This window comes from Eurosta solidaginis, chromosome 1 (assembly GCF_040869045.1).
Source record: "Eurosta solidaginis isolate ZX-2024a chromosome 1, ASM4086904v1, whole genome shotgun sequence".
NCBI lineage: Eukaryota > Metazoa > Arthropoda > Insecta > Diptera > Tephritidae > Eurosta > Eurosta solidaginis.
In genome coordinates, this window is record NC_090319.1 from 276,705,516 (window position 1) to 276,723,298 (window position 17,783).

The following is a 17,783-nucleotide window of genomic DNA, read 5'->3' on the forward strand; positions in this document are numbered from 1 at the left end:
CATAGCTTTTTTCTGCATGTTTTTTTATCTATTTGCGAATCCTTCAAGATAAAGAAAATAGTAAAATAATATATGAAGTATGGCTCAATTATGGACCTATATACCTTTGCTTTATAATAACTACTCAAGTTTGTACAGGTTCTTTGAATGAAATATATTTTTTTAGCAATATGACCTGTTATATAATCAACATGGCCATCAAATTTTAGTTTGCAATCTATTTGAATGCCGAGATATTTAATCGTCTGCACCTTTTCAATTTTAGTATTATTTATTTTAATAGTTTCAAAATAGGCAATATTCTTCCTTGTTATTACCATATATTTTGTTTTTTTCAATATAAATTTTTAGTCTGTTATCACACAGCCAAATATAGAGAGCATTTAATCACTTTGCAGTTTTTCTCTTATTTCATGTTCATTTCTACCATTTATGGAAATTAGTGCATCATCCGCAAATAGTTTTATGATACTGAATTTCAATATAGACTTAATATCATTAATATTAATATTAAATAAAATTGCAGCTAGCACAGAGCCTTGGGGTAAACCAATCTTAACGTCAACTTCGTCCGATAATGCTGAACCAATTATTGTTCCTTGCTTACGATTTGTTAAGAAATTATCAAACCAATCTAATTCAATGTCTTTAATACCAATGCTTGATAATTTTTCTAATAATATTTTCTGATCAATAGTTTCAAAGGTTCTTTTGAGATCAATGAAAACTGCAATGATCGACTTTTTGTTATTAAGTTCTTCTTTTCAGTCAGCTATAACCATGTTTAAAGCTGTTTCGCAAGAATGATTCTGTCGAAATCCTGACTGTTGTGGCATAAGTATCTTATAATTTTCTAGATATTGAACTAATTGATTTTTAAGCACCAGCTCATAAATAATAACCCAGATAATCTTAATTCAAACAAAATTTCAATTAGGCCTGGTAGAGCCCATGTTTAACCAAGCTCCAAGCTCGACATTGTTGTTACAGTTCACAGCTGACTATATTCTTCGATGCGTCATGCGGATGCGCCCCTCGCGCCGGTCGGGCGGGCTTTGGAGGGTTTAATCCGTTGGGTATTATTATTATTATTATTATTACACCCGCACTTAGACTCCTTTACTAGTTTTTTTTTTGTATTTACTTATAAACATTCGTTACCTTAATTCAGAAGGGCCGCCTCGCACCATAGAGCGCGCTTTGACTCTTACTGATGCCAAATGCAAACAGCAATAGAGATTAATTACCCCCAGCTCATTTACTTTATTTCAAAGGAGGCCCTTCGCTTTCTACCTTATGCACAGATAGCAATGCTTTCTATAACAAAACCTAAGTAGCTAGTGCGCTGGAAAGCACCCAGTGACACCCTTCTTGTTCCATCCATCTTGATTAAGATATTTCATATATGTACTGTACCAATGCTTGTATAAGAAATGGTCCTTCTGTATGCCAAGAGCCTTTGACAGGTCAAGTGGAGAGTACAGTCGAGAGGTAAGGTTTTTCCGAATGTTTTTAGAGTTTTAGAGTTATAATTTTGGGCATTGTTCAACTTGCCCGCATCTACTGCTCCTTTTCGCCAAGTTTGTCGGCCTCCCATTCTTTCCGCCTTTCTTCGCGTTATGCATATATAGATCGCTCGTTGTTGCACTAGTAGGTAATGCACAAGAGCTTGGTTGTATTTTGGGCGATATTTTGACCCTGGTAAAGTCCTTCGGAGGTTTGTCCATCTTTGTTGGCCTTACCTATTTGCGATCAGAGAAAAGTGAAGTAGCATAGTGGATGCATGTATGCCTCACATATATAAGGTGTACATTTTGTGATGGGTTCATATGTGCAGACTTATAAGATCCGGCACATATTCTAGGTACGTCCATTTCTTGTATAATTATGACTGTTTGTATCAGGCATGCTTAACGAACGAAACGATATCATTTCGTTACGATAATCAACGCTAATAAACGAAACGAAGTCACTTCGTTTCGTTTATTAACGTTAAGATCGTCAAATTAACGTTAATTTGACGTTCTTAACGTTAATAAACGAAACGAAATGACTTCGTTTCGTTTATTAGCGTTGATTATCGTAACGAAATGATATCGTTTCGTTCGTTAAGCATGCCTGGTTTGTATAGACATCGGAAACGTCCTTGACTCAAATTACGGTTACATATTAACGCACACATATAGTTATTTACACACATAAACAGATTCACACATACTATGAACAAACATATGCATAAACAACTCATATTTGTACCTTCAGTTAAAGTTCTGTAAAACGCCAACGTATTTGTAAACCACAAATCAAATCCATGAGTTTTTGGTTATTTACAAACAATTCTCACCAATCTCCTTCATACTGTACAAAATACAAAACAGTAAAGCAATTCAACAAAACACTTCGAGTAGCTTAGTTCTGCCAGCAAAACGATTTCCTGTCCCCGCTCTTTGCTGTTGTTGTTCGTGGTGCTACACCACCCACATGTTTTCTTTGAAATTTTGACTAAGTTATTTGCATATTCAATTGAAGTTTTAGCAAATCGTTATTTGTGTATATATGTACGTTAAACTGGGTCGATTTATTAACCGATATCGCGCCATCGATTTTTCGATAGGATTTGGGCTCAGGAAAAAAAGTTCCACTACGCATACCCAACAAAATAATTTTCGAGCCTGCGAAATTTCATTTCATGGCCTACTAAAAAATTTTCAAAAACTGTTATCGCCAACGTTTTTAGCGGACATTTTTGGGTCGGACAGGGTATAGATGAAAATTTTACAATCAAATGACAATTTTTTTAGTAGGTCATGAAAAATACCTTAAAAATCAAAGTAAAAAAAAATATATTTTTTTGGGTATGCGTAGTGGAACTTTTTTCCTGAGCCCAGATCCTATCGAAAAATCGATGGCGCGATATCGGTTAAAAAATCGACCCAGTTTAACGTACATACATACACAAATAACGATTTGCTAAAACTTCAATTGAATATGCAAATAACCCACCCTAATGTACGTATTTCTATCAGGGGGTAAATTTTTAACGACCATAATCTGGGATATATAATTGGTTTTTTATGGAAGCATATTATATGAAATGGATTTGAAGAATCTGGACTATTCATATATTCTTCCCTGGATCAGTATACTTTTTTTTTTTTTTATACTCAGTTGAGCTGAGCTCACAGAGTATATTAAGTTTGATTGGATAACGGTTGGTTGTACATATATAAAGGAATCGAGATAGATATAGACTTCCATATATCAAAATAATCAGGATCGAAAAAAAATTTGATTGAGCCATGTCCGTCCGTCCGTCCGTCCGTCCGTTAACACGATAACTTGAGTAAATTTTGAAGTATCTTGATGAAATTTGGTATGTAGGTTCCTGAGCGCTCATCTCAGATCGCTATTTAAAATGAACGATATCGGACTATAACCACGCCCACTTTTTCGATATCGAAAATTTCGAAAAACCGAAAAAGTGCGATAATTCATTACAAAAGACCGATAAAGCGACGAAACTTGGTAGATGAGTTGAACTTATGACGCAAAATAGAAAATTAGTAAAATTTTGGACAATGGGCGTGGCACCGCCCACTTTTAAAAGAAGGTAATTTAAAACTTTTGCAAGCTGTAATTTGGCAGTCGTTGAAGATATCATGATGAAATTTGGCAGGAACGTTACTCTTTTTACTATATGTACGCTTAATAAAAATTAGCAAAATCGGAGAAGGACCACGCCCACTTTTAAAAAAAATTTTTTTTTAAAGTAAAATTTTAACAAAAAATTTAATATCTTTACAGTATATATGTAAATTATGTCAAGATTCAACTCCAGTAATGATATGGTACAACAAAATACAAAAATAAAAGAAAATTTAAAAATGGGCGTGGCTCCGCCCTTTTTCATTTAATTTGTCTAGGATACTTTTAACGCCATAAGTCGAACAAAAATTAACCAATCCTTTTGAAATTTGGTATGGGCATAGATTTAATGGCGCTAACTGTTTTCTGTGAAAATGGGCGAAATCGGTTGATGCCACGCCCACTTTTTATACACAGTCGTCCGTCTGTCCTTCCGCATGGCCGTTAACACGATAACTTGAGCAAAAATCGATATATCTTTACTAAACTCAGTTCACGTACTTATCTGAACTCACTTTATCTTGGTATGAAAAATAAACGAAATCCGACTATGACCACGCCCACTTTTTCCATATCGAAAATTACGAAAAATGAAAAAAATGCCATAATTCTATACCAAATACGAAAAAAGGGATGAAATTGGATGGTAAGGTAATTGGATTGTTTTATTGACGCGAAATATAACTTTAGAAAAAACTTTATAAAATGATTGTGACACCTACCATATTAAGTAGAAGAAAATGAAAAAGTTCTGCAGGGCGAAATAAAAAACCTTTAAAATCTTGGCAGGTATTACATATATAAATAAATTAGCGGTATCCAACAGATGATGTTCTGGGTCACCCTGGTCCACATTTTGGTCGATATCTGGAAAACGCCTTCACATATACAACTTCCACCACTCCCTCTTAAAACTCTCATTAATACCTTTAATTTGATACCCATAACGTACCAACTCATTCTAGAGTCACCCCTGGACCACCTTTATGGCGATATCTCGAAACGGCGTCCACCTATGGAACTAAGGATTACTCCCTTTTAAAATACTCATTAACACCTTTCATTTGATACCCATATCGTACAAACGCATTCTAGAGTCACACCTGGTCCATCTTTATGGCGATATCTCGAAAAGGCGTCCACCTATAGAACTAAGGCCCACTCCCTCATAAAATACTCATTAACTTATTTCGTTTGATATCCATATTACACAAACGAATTCTAGAGTCACCCCTGGTCCACCTTTATGGCGAAATCTCGAAAAGGGTTCCACCTATAGAACTAAGCCCCACGCCCTTTTAAAATATTCATTAACACCTTTCATTTGATACCCATATCATACAAACAAATTCTAAAGTCACCCCTGGTCCACCTTTATGGCGATATCTCGAAAAGGCGAACACCTATAAAACGAAGGCCCACTCCCTTTTAAAAATACTCATTAACACCTTTCATTTGATACCCATATCGTACAAACAAAGTCTAGAGTCACCCCTTGGCCACCTTTATTGCGATACCTCGACAATGCGTCCACCTATAGAACTAAGGCCCACTCCCTCTTAAAATACTCATTAACTCCTTTCGTTTGATACCCATATTGCACAAACGTATTCTAGAGTCACCCCTGGCCCACCTTTATGGCGATATCTCGAAACGGCGTCCACCTATAGAACTAAGGCCCACTCCCTTTTAAAATACTCATTAACACCTTTCATTTGATACCCATATCGTACAAACGCATTCTAGAGTCACCCCTGGTCCATCTTTACGGCGATATCTCGAAAAGTCGTCCATCTATAGTACTTAGGTCCACGCCCTTTTAAAATACTCATTAATACCTTTCATTTGATACCCATATCGTACAAACGCATTCTAGAGTCAACCCTGATCCACCTTTATGGCTATATCCCTAAATGGCGTCCACCTATAGAACTATGGCCCACTCCCTCATAAAATACTCTTTAATGCCTTTCATTTGATACACATGTCATACAAACACATTCCAGGGTTTCCCTCGGTTCATTTTCCTACATGGTTATTTTCCCTTATGTTGTCACCATAGCTCTCAACTGAGTATGTAATGTTCGGTTACACCCGAACTTAACTTTCCTTACTTGTTTTTATTGATGTTGTTCGATTAAATTTTATGAGAATTTTCCAACAATCACTGACACCCTTTTGCAAAACTAAGAGCACCATTCATTATTGCGAACGAAATATAGGAGGGACGATTTCGTCTAGCAATCGTATTCTATGTCGATATCATTCAGTCATTACGTTTCTTACGTTATGCTTTCGTCTTGCTGCTGTAACACGCACTGCAATCTTCACACCTAGTGCTCCTTTTCACATTTCTACCTTCTAAATGGAATTGTAAGAGGATTCAAGGGGTTGATAAGCGCACCAAAAAACTTTATAGCCTTACAGCTTCCACAACCCATTAACAACCTCACCTACAAATGTAAAATATCACACAAATATTTAGCCGGCGAGGCTCTGGCGACCCCAAGTTCCTCATGGAAGTGGTGGAAGGATAGTCTAGAAGGTTCAATGTGGTCATATTAAATCGTTCCGGAATGGTCGGGTTTATACCTTTATAGTGCTTGTTACCGGAACTTACTGGATCTATGTTCGGAAAAGGTCCATAAACATCTATAATACTCCCCAAAGCTTTCGGGGAGTGTCTTTATCGCTACCATAACAACAACAAAATGTGTACATGTACCTTTCTATTGATGGTGTTTTGTTTAAAAATAAAAGCTTTCTCTTTCAAGTTTAATATAAACAAATTTTGAAAAAGTTTCTGAAAGGGTTAAGATTTTTTTTCGTTTTGACATTACAGTCCGGTTTTTTATGAGAGAACTATCAAATTCAATCACACTTTGTTAAATACACTTTGCCCATGATGCAATTAACCAGACAGGTTGCAGTCAATATTACAAAATAGAGTCGCATTTGACAACGATTCCTCTTATAAATTTAAGTGTTGCATCTTGACTTATCAGCAGCATTGATTTTTTCAGTATCATAAAAAAATACTACATTATTGCCTTTCTGAATATAAAGTAGAATTTTTAGTCAAAGGAATTGAATGGCTGGAAGTAATATGGAGATATACTGTTGACGACAACGAGATGAATGACATCCACAACGAGTGTCCGGAGGCTTGTAATACGATAACTCAGGATTGAAAGTATATGGTCCAAGAACCAACATTTATCTATGTATACTAAGCGTTGAGGTAGGCCCGTTGAGCACAAAGAGATAGCTGATGTAAAACTATATAGCGACAGAGGCTTTACAGCAACGATGCTTCAACTAATCACAGCTTATAGATTTACCTCATGGCAAAAAAAGCGTTGGCTTACCAGAACTTTACTTTAAGCAGCTTTATACCAAACATGAAATACTCCCAGCTGTATGATGAAACCTGCTTTCATATCAAAGCAAACATATGAACAGTATTAGGGCCTCATTCGATATTACGAAACGAACGTTCGTTTCGCCCCAGAGGCAAATCGCTAGTGTATTTGCACTATGCTAAACGATGGCAGCAGATCATTTGACACTTGCTTCCGCCTTCTTGTTTGACATAAAGTTAGAAACGTAAAGGCCGAACGAAAATGGTTAAGAATACCATTGCTGGACGAAATCGGTTGGAGGCGAATCGTTCGTCTCAGCTATCCTTCGCAATACAGAATGAAGCCCTAAAGTTCTGTTGAAAGCACAGACAAATATTCTACATAATTTTGAATTCAAATATATATATGTATGTACCGAAGTGTGTAAAAAAGGAGCAACAAAATGGCAAAAGTAAAAACAAACTACAAAGCGTCCAGCGGTGAATCTAAATGGGTGAGTGGATAGAAGGAATCTACTGCCTTAACAGCAGTAAGAATGCAGGTGCTTTCAAGTTCAAAGCTCAGCATTCGAAAAGCTAGCTGATGAAGGGGTGAAATTCAGAAAAAAAACTAGTAAGTAGCGACCTCAGCAAATTTTTTTCTCTAAAAAACATAATGACTTATTTTAATACAACGCGCTTTGACATCAAATACTTATAAGAGGTCGTTTGTTAAAACAATATTGAAAGGCCGTTTTTAAAAATTTGGCTGAGATAAGGCGTTTTGAAACCCTTAGCCGAGATATGATGATATTTCACTCAGGAGTTGAGCTACACTGTTAGATTTTGGAAGGAAGGAATCACTTTTTCTATGGGAGCTTCGAAAAGGTATAGACAGGATGATCGATAATCTGGGGTCTTATTCTGTAACTCGATTCGAGAGGTAATTCGGTTCAAAAGCTATCAAATCATACAATTTTTTTTCAAATCCGAATGAAATTTCTTTCGTATCGAGTTACATGAAAAAGCCCTTGGCCGCTGAATCATGCAAAATATATGTGTTTTATAAAAATATGTAAAGTTAGAGTGGGTTTATATCATTAATAAAATTTAGCCATATTTTTAGTCACTTGGTATAATATATAGACACCTTTTTATTTAAGTATATTCAACGAAGCCTATCGTAAAATAAAACCTTAATTAAACAAAAAGTATGAATGAAAAATGCCACAAGAGAGCGAGTCAACTGAATAATTGTGAAGTCAAGTGAAAAAAATTTATGGTCTAAATAAAAAATAACAAATCAGCATAAAAAAATATTTAATGAAATGAATAACTTTGAAAAGAATTTAAAACAACCACAACAAAAAAAGACAACAGCTAAATTACCCATAAACAAAAAATGCTGACATTAAATTTCACCACAAAAAAAAAACACAAAGTAAACGGAAACATACGGAGATAGTTAACATTTAAAATAAGAAAGAAAAATAATTCTGAAATAGGAGAAATCAATATTTAATAATATGTAATGGAAAATTTATTAAATAAATTGGGAAGTATTATATAATATATGGTAATGAAAAAAAAAACGAACGAAAAGTTCAAACAAATGATACGTAGCGACTAGGGCTTTTGTTAACAATCGATTATTCGGCTAATCGACTAGTCTAGACTAGACTTTTGCATTGATAGAAAATCAAATAACTGTCATTATTGGAATAACGGTGGTTTCGTTAATCGAAGTTTGTCCCATTTAAAAATAAAGTTGAAAATTTTCATATGAAACTTCTGTTCCAGTTCCTGAGGATACTAAAGAAACAAAGTACAAAATATAAGAGCTGCAGAGGCTTACAATAACTCCACAATATCCTAACGATTCGAAGAACTCATTAAATGTACAAAAAAAGTAAATATTCGAATAGTTGAATCTGTCAGTAATCGAATGAAAAAACATCTAATCGATTAACGATTATCTTACCAAGCAACTTTTGTTAACCGACTAATTGATTATTCGAATAGTTGATTAGCGAGAGCTCTTATAACGGCGCTTGAGTGAATTATTAGTCTATCTCGGCCGTCAGTCCGAAAGCGCCCTATTTTACATTTCGTTTTAAAGAAAAACCTATATCATAACTTTTTCCTAAAACGTTTTATCTCAGAATTGGATTGAAGAATGCGCCTCTCTATTTTTTCAAAAACCTGCTATCCTATCTTAAAATATAGTATTGAACTTTTATTTAGGTAGACTGTTTATAAAGGAATTCTGAAAAGGGGTATTATACAAAACAATTCTGATACAGGACGTTTTTGAAAAACATTTTGAACTTTAGTGTTATTTAAGCAAAATCTCTTATAGGTCCTTTTTTCAAGAGTTTGCTAAGATAGGGCATTTTTGAACCGGCTGCCGAGATATTGTTTGGATAATTTGATATTCCACTCGTAAAGAAGCAGGATGGTTTTATGTTGTTCGATAGTCTACACGCATCAGTTCGATACTTCAATTCGAATCGAACCCTCGACGAGACCATTTTACGAGTCGAATTACGGAAGACCACTCCAACCCAATTGTCAACCTCACCTACCCGTGGCGAATCCTGTGTCATTAACAGCTGAGGCTCTGGCGACCCAGAACTCCTGATGGATCTAGGTGGTGGGAGGGCGATATGACCTAGAAGGTTGTATGTGGCCATACCAAATCGTTCCCGAGATGGTCGGGCTAGTACCTTTATGGTGCTTGTTACCGGAACATACCGGATCTACATCCGGCAAGGGACCATCAACATCGATAACACTCCCAAAGGCCTTTGCGGAGTGTCCTTATTGCTGCAACAACAACAAAAACATAAGTTTTTTGATAAAAAGAAAATCACAACATCACAACTACTGAAGAAATACAATCGTCATCAAAATAGTAGTGATAAAACAGTTCAAACCAACAAATTTACTCAACAACGAAGAATGAAAAAATCAAAAATATAGTAAACATAAAAGAAATTTATTAAACATAAAATCTTAAACATAATCTGAAAAAAATTAAATTATTAAATAAAAATAATATTTAAATTCTGAGAGTTGCACCACCCCCTGTTTGCTTCTTACCTGTTCATGTTTCTGCCATTTTCCCCCTCTAAACGAGTTTAATTTATTCTGTCACTGCATCCACGAATGCACTTTTGCGCTGTTCCACCTGATATGCACCTTTTCGATTTCTCTTTTATATTTTACTTATATATTAACGAGTTTACTCACTGTTTCTCTGCCACATGCGGCACGTGAATGTGCAACGACAAAAAGGCGCAACTTAATAGACTGCAAAAGACAACTAACTGAGTTGCCGCAAAGTGACAGAAATGGTAGTGTGGCAATAAAAAAGAAAAAAAAAAAGAAAAAAAAAACATACGAACTGTAAGTAAAGAAATGAAGCAACTTTGAAGCGAGCGTACAGGGCTTAGAACATTAAAGAGCATATGGTTGTCGGTTAAAGATTGACGGTGCAACAATGTTGTTGCGTTTAATTGGGTTGACAATACATAAAACTGCTTGCCACATTGTTGTTGACTTAGCTACTTTTGCTATGTCATCGTGCGTATATATGTTTATGTGCATATGAATATAAATTGCTACATTTATATACGCAAACAGGTTGGTACTTTGCACATTAACATAGCCCTGATGGAATTTTTTAAATGTGGCAGGTGAGATATGTGTGACGTTTCAAGAAAATCTAAAAAATATATCAAGTTCATGTTACTTATATAGCATTTTTAAGTCAAATGAAACTTTATTCAAACCAGGTGATACTTTTTTTACTTCAAATGAACCCTTTTTTGAGTCAAATGAAACTGTTTTAAGTCTCGTTTTCTCTCTTTTTTCCAAATCAAATAGACTATTTTTCAAATCAAATAAATTTTTTTTTGCCCCGCGTGTTCTTGTACTTTATATCTCGTGTTTTTTATATTGTAACGAATTTTGGGAAACTCCGCTTATTTGAAACCTTCTGCTAACGTTCGAATCGCTAAACTGTTGAATAAATCACTGCAATATTCAGTATTGCAAACTGCTCTTTATTTAAATTACTTTGGGAGTAGTACTTTACAAATATACTTCACAACCAATAGCGTGTTTAAATCAAAACTGATACGTTATTACTCAGCTGGCGCTGCTTTTATACTCTCAGTTTCCTCGTTCACCCATTTCTCCCAAAGTCTAGTTAGGTATATTTGTAGTTTATAGCCATATGCGTGTGTATGAGTGAGTAAATACTTCGGCTGATGACTACATCTGTGTGTGTGAGACAGCTCTTCGTCGCCTTCTACAAAAGTGTTGCTAGTTTTAATCTGCGCACGTACATAAGAATGGCTGCTTCATGTTTTTGTTGTTGCGTGATTATTCACTAATAGCTAGGTGATGCTAATATTCGTCACAATATTATACAAAGCTCGAATTGGATAACGATATTATGTAATAACATAAAGGAATCGAGAGAGATATAAACTTTCTAATTAAAAAATTATCAAGATCGTTAAAGGTTTTGATTGAACCATGTCTGTCCGTCCGTTATCATGATAACTTGAGCAAAAATTTACATATCTTTACGAAATTTGCCATACTTCTTTATCTGGATCCAAAATAGATTGGTATAGTAAATGAGCGGAATAGAAGGAAAACTACGCTTGGTTTTTCGATTTCGAAAGTTTAGAAAAAAGGAAAAAATGCGATAATTCGTTACCAAAGATCGATAAAGTGATGACTTAATGCGTGCCTTATGACTCAAAATAAAAATTTCGCAAAATTTTAGAAAATGGTCGTATTCCCGCTACTTATTTAGGTAATCTCACTGTTGTACTACTAATGCCACAAATGGAAGAAAAATCTACCAATTCTAACGAAATTCGGCAGAGGTGTTGTTTTTATAAAAAGAACAGTTTCTTGTAGAAGTGGATGAAATTCGTTAGAAACCACCCCAATTTGTTATGCTTAGCCCGACCTACCGCCCGCCTAGATTATAACCACGTCCACTTTTTCGGTATCGAAAAACTGATACAACAAATACTGATAAAGTGTTAAAACTTGGGGAGTGGATTAGCTGTACGACTCAATGTAGAAATTTTGTAGAATTTTTGCAAATAAGCTTAGCATCGCCCATATGTAGTAGAAGAAATTTAAAGGTTTTTAATGCCGAAAACAAAAAAAAAAAAAAAATATGAGTTATCGATTTATTAGAGACTATTTGTAATATTTATCGAAAGTTTATCGAAAAACTATCGATTGTTTATCAATTTCTTGTCGATTTGTTATTAGAGTGTTACCAATACTTTATGGGCTTTTCATCGAACAAGTTATCGATTTGTCATCGAAAACTTACCGACAAGAAGCCTATGAAACCTTCTCAGAAAGTCTGAAACTATTTGTTTTTGATAAAGTTACCTCTTCTGGGGCTTAACTTCAACCACTGGGCTAGCTCTACTAGTTAACTTAAAAGGTTAACGTTAACCGTGGTTCAGAGAGTTGCAATTGAAGTTCAGAATTTTCAGTTGAAAACTGCATTTGAAGTTCCGAATGTTGAATTGAAGTTCAGAAACTTGCAATTGAATTTCAGAAAAAGAGCAATTGTAGCTCAGAAAATTGCAACTGTAGCTCAGAATTTTTAATTGAAGTTCAGAAAATTACAATTGAGGTTAATAAAGTTGCTATTGAAGTTCAGAGAGTTACAATTTAATTCAAAATTTTCAATTTTAGTTCAGAAAATGACAATTGTTGTTCAGAATATAAAATTTAAGTTCAGAAAATTATTTCTTAAAGTTTGAAAAATAACAATTGTAGTTTAAAACTTTCATTTGTAGCTCAGAAAACTTCAATTCTAGTTCAGAAAGTTTCATGTGAAGTTCAGAAAAATGCAATTGATATTTCAATTGAAGTACAATTGTAATTTTCTAGACTTCAATTGAACCTTCTTAACTTCAGTTGTAAATTTCTGATTTTAATTGCAACTTTCTGAGCTAAACCTAAAAATGGTGTAGTTAAGAAAGAAATTGAAAATTCAGTTGAAACTTTGTGAACTTCAAATAAAACTTTCTGAACTATAATTGTTATTTTCTGAACAAAAAATAAAAATTCTGATCTACAATTGTAATTTTCTAAACTAAAACTGAAAAAGGTGTAGACACACACATGTTAGTTAACTAGTTTACGAGTACTTGGTACTCCCGTCTTTCCTTCCAATTCTTTCTCTTTTCTAATCTCATTTGTTTAAGGGGCATACATATGTTGAAAAAATTCTTTAAATTTTTTTTCTCCTCTCATTTAAAGCAAAAAAGCTTAGAACTGGTAGTGCAGATTAACTGTGAAAAGCTCGGTTACATCCCATTATATTCTGAAAAACTTCTGTATTTTATGTCTTCAGAATATTTCCGAAGCCGTCTGAGAATTGAGGCAGTATGCCAAAAGCAAATGAAATGGACACAAAAAAGGTTCGCAACATAATTTTCACAAATATACTACCCATAGACGTCTTATGCCCGGTTTTTCAGTAAACGGTTAAGCTACGATTAAACTAAGGCCAGTCAAATTCCAGTCGGCAACATTGGTTTTTTTATTATCTAGATAATTTGTAGATATGGCAACAGCTGGATTTTGTTTACCCAACAAACATGGAAAAAAATTCTCCAGCGAAATATGTATATAGTTCCGGAACTGATATCCAACATAATTATTTAATTATTAAACCAGATAGTTCTCAAGTTGATATCCAACTTCATTGTCCAATCACTATCCAACCTTTGAGAAATTTTGTAAAATTAAAAGTTTTCGAGTTGATCTCCAACGTCCAGTTATTATCCTAATTTCGAGAGATCTTGAGAAACGTACAGTTCTCAAATGAATATCAAATACATTTCTCCAGTTGATATCCTACATTGCATATCGAGTTGAGGTGGAGTTGAAAAAGATTTCCAAGGTGGTTCTGTTTGTTCTGAGAAATAAACACCTGGTTGATAGCAGTAATGAAGCCTAATTAATCAAAAATAAATTTTATATAGGCGGCCGCAATGGTGTGATGGTAGCGTGCTCCGCCTACCACACCGGGCAAAGCAACATCAAAATTTTAGAAGCAAGGTTTTTCAATTAGTAGAACATTTTTCTAAGCGGGGTCGCTCCCCAGTGAAAACTATATGCGTTGCAGATGCCGTTCGGAGCCGGAATAAAACAAGTAGGTCCTGTCCCGCCAATTTGTTAGAAAAATTAAAAAGAGCACGACGCAAATTGGAAGAGAAGCTCGGCCTAAAATCTCTTCGGAGGCTATCGCGCCTCGCATTTATTTATTTTTTAAATTATATGCATATATTTAATTTTATTTTCGTGAAAATACTGTAGTATTAAATCTTACATTTGAGTCCAGTTAGAGAACCACAAGTTGTTAATTTAGGTTTTTCAACTTAAGTAATAGCATTTTTTGTTAATATAAAAAGTTCCCTGTTTTGCTGAGTATACTATGATTCTCGAATTGAGCCACTGTTTCGAAATAATCCTTGTGATTTCAGAAGTATTCCTAGTTATCAACATGAGCTCTAATGGTACTCAAGCCTAAATGCTTATTGGGTATATTCGACGCCACTTCGAACGAACGCAAATAACTGATAGGTTAACTAAAGTTTAACCCTGCAGGATTGGCCGCTTAAGCTCAGCTTAAACTTCAGTTAAAGTAGACTGAAGAACTGCAGAATAAGTTTAAGCGTAGTTTAACTAACAAACTGAGTTGAACTTTTACTGAAAAACCGGGCCTTATTCATTTAGTGATATTAAGATATGGAGCCGATCATCCGACTCGAAGACCACGTCTACATTGGGTAAAAGGAGGACCTTAAAATTTTGTTCATACTGCAATATATGCCTTTTTCTTTACCCCTCCTCCCAAATTTTTCTGTAAATTTTTTCCTTACTTTTTTAATATGTTTTTTCAATTTGGTCGTTGAGCAAACTACTGGTAATATTCTGGACCCATACAGCTTTCTTGAGGTCCTTACGCACCTGTCAGTACAACCGTACCTATGTATATTTTACCCTAACCTTTTTCTTATATCTCACTATCTAGGCCACTTTAAATTATTTAACTAAATAAGATTTTTAACTAGAACAAGTAACGAAATCTAAGTTCGGGCGAAACCGAACATTACATACCCAGCTGTACACTTGAAATGCTGTTGTTGCTTGTTTTGTGTGCTTAATAGTGTTACAAGGCTGCGCAATAATAAATATATCGTTCTATTCTGAACTAATTCTTCGAGTTTGGCTCCCGAAACATAGAAAATTGCTTAGTCATAAAAGGGGCGGTGACACGCCCATTTCTTAAAATTTGCAGATTTTCATATTTATTGTTATAACTCCACTTGGAAATGAAATACCATTGATATAAAGCTCTTTTTTGCAAAGATATAGCTTATTTTATTCGTCCACGACCGTTTTAAAAATATTTTATATAAAAGTGGGCGTGGTCCTTAACCGATTTCGTTAATTTTTCTTCAAGGCATTCCTTATGGTAAAGGCAACTTCTCTGCCGAATTCTGTTACCATAAGTTTTATCGATTTTTGATTTATGATTAATAATATTTGTAAAATTGATTTTATCGCAAATGGGCGGTGCCACGCCCATTTAAACATTTTTTTTTTTAATTTTTATCAAGAGTATCAATATCAGTCCATACGTAAAATTTCAACATTCTAGGTTTATTATTTACTAAATTACCAGGTTTTTTGTGTTTTCCAAAATGTTATATATATAAAAAATGGGCGTTGTTATTATCCGATTTTACTCATTTTCAATACCAATCTATTCTGGGTCCAGATAAGCTCGCGTACCAAATTTGGTGAAGATATCTCAATATTTAATCAAGTCATCGTGTTAACCGACAGACAGAAGGACGGACGACTCAATCAATTTTTTTCGATACTGATGATTTTAATGTATGGAAGTCTATATCTATCTCGATTCTTTTTATACCTGTACAACCAACCGTTATCCAATCAAAGTTATAATACCCTGTGTACAAGTACAGCTGGGTATAAAAACTAGAAGGAAAATTAACCTTCAAATGTTAGCTAATCAAGGGTGTGTTAATTAGCTTTCCGGCGCTGTATTATGTATTATTTGTTTATTTATCTTCTCTAATTTACGTTATCTACGAACTTAATGTGAAACCCATTATCTGTGTGCGGTGGTGCTCGATGACAACGTCGTTGTTGTTGTTGTTGTCGAAGAGGACGGTGCAAATGACGATTATTGCGATGACAATGAAATACGCGAGAGTGGGAAATGGAAAAATTATTACGAGAAAATTTTACACTAAAAGCAATTAAATATTTTTTGTTGTTGATTTCCCTTGGCGTTATTAATTTTTTATATGAACTTTTGCCATTCATTTGGAACAATGAAAAGTGAATAACACCAACTTAAAAAATTCACTTTCACTGTTGTCATCCGTTTATAGTGAGTTAGTGAGCGTGTATGAGAGACCCTAACACCAACAACAACAAGCGCGCAAACGCAACAGCTATGCAAGATATTACAACATTCCGAACAAATTTGTTATGCACAAACTTTTATTAGCTACTGTATGCAGTTGGAGTTTGAGCATTTAATAATTAAAATGAATTGCTGTTTCTCGTCGCACAATTATTATTATTTTTTATTTAACTTTTATTACTTTCAATTTTTTGTTAGTCATACTCATATTGCTATGGTGTTTGTTATTGTTGTATTATTTTATCGGTGATCTCGAGTTGTGGAAATTTTGTTTTTGCGCCCTTTTCCATGTTTTCGCTTGAGCGCTTGAGTTTATGATTTGCACGTTTGTTATGATAAGCACGTCTCGGAAGTTGATAGAATTACAAAATCTGTTTGTTGCGATATCTGTTTACACAAAACATGCATACATACATAGGTAGTACATAGTACATAGTACATAAACAAATATACATTTGTACATAGTAAGGCTTCCATTAGCGAACATCAGTGATCTTCTTACATTTGTCCAATTATGAATAAAGTGCATAGATGCAAATGGGGTTATGAAAAAAATATTGTAGAAGGGCACATGCGTGGCTTTAGGCCAGTTTTGCTCTAACGAAAATCATATAAACTTCTTAGCTGAAAGAAATGACGTAGACGGTTAAAAAATCACCAAACAATTTTATAAAGCAGTAACGAATATAAGAGGAAATTACATTTTCTATTCGGAGGTCTCAACAGGTGCTGCCATCAATTACTAACATTCGCAAACAGTGGTTTGAACGCTTTGGCAATCGAAAGTATGAACAGTGAGGCAGGACTTACAGTACGTAAATCAATCCACCTAACTCTCCATTCTCCAAACTCAGCTAGTATCTTCCAAGCAGAGCTACTAGGAATAGAGGGGGACTGTTGCTTCCTGTTGGAAAATTACAGAAGAGGTTGATAGGTGTGCATATTCTCAGACAACCATGCAGCGCTTATGATGTTGGATTTAGCGCAATGCAGCAAACAAGCGACCATTACACGCACAGGGGTAACGGGTCACAGAAATATAGGCAGCAATGAAAAATATGATGAACTGGCAAAATCCGATGCATGGTTATACATCACTAAGGTAGTGGCAGGTGAATCAACCACAACAGAAATATACACACTTACCTATTTCAAGAAAACAACAAAAAAAAAAAACAGAGGATTTAATAAAATTGTCTCGGAAAGCAATATTTAGGACGACAGCCACAACTAAATATCACTTGGCATTCGGCATACAAACAGAAAGAATTGGAGTCC

The 17,783-nt window shown here is 34.7% G+C and overlaps 1 protein-coding gene across 4 annotated transcripts in view; it reads right to left on the bottom strand.

The window, feature by feature from the left end:
* Positions 1-17,783, bottom strand: part of wake (wide awake) — a 409,422-nt gene that overhangs the window by 61,565 nt on the left and 330,074 nt on the right. The window contains exons 2-3 of one of the 4 annotated variants that reach the window (XM_067760879.1): positions 10,238-10,314; positions 10,088-10,175 (exon numbers count right to left, since the gene is read on the bottom strand). The exons of 1 other annotated variant lie outside the window; for it this stretch is intronic. In XM_067760879.1, the coding sequence (XP_067616980.1) occupies positions 10,088-10,095 (8 nt within the window). In that variant the 5' untranslated portion in view covers positions 10,096-10,175; positions 10,238-10,314. Of the gene's footprint in view, positions 1-10,087; positions 10,315-17,783 lie in introns of those variants that run through there. 2 more of the 4 variants (XM_067760881.1, XM_067760880.1) reach the window with 2 other exon arrangements.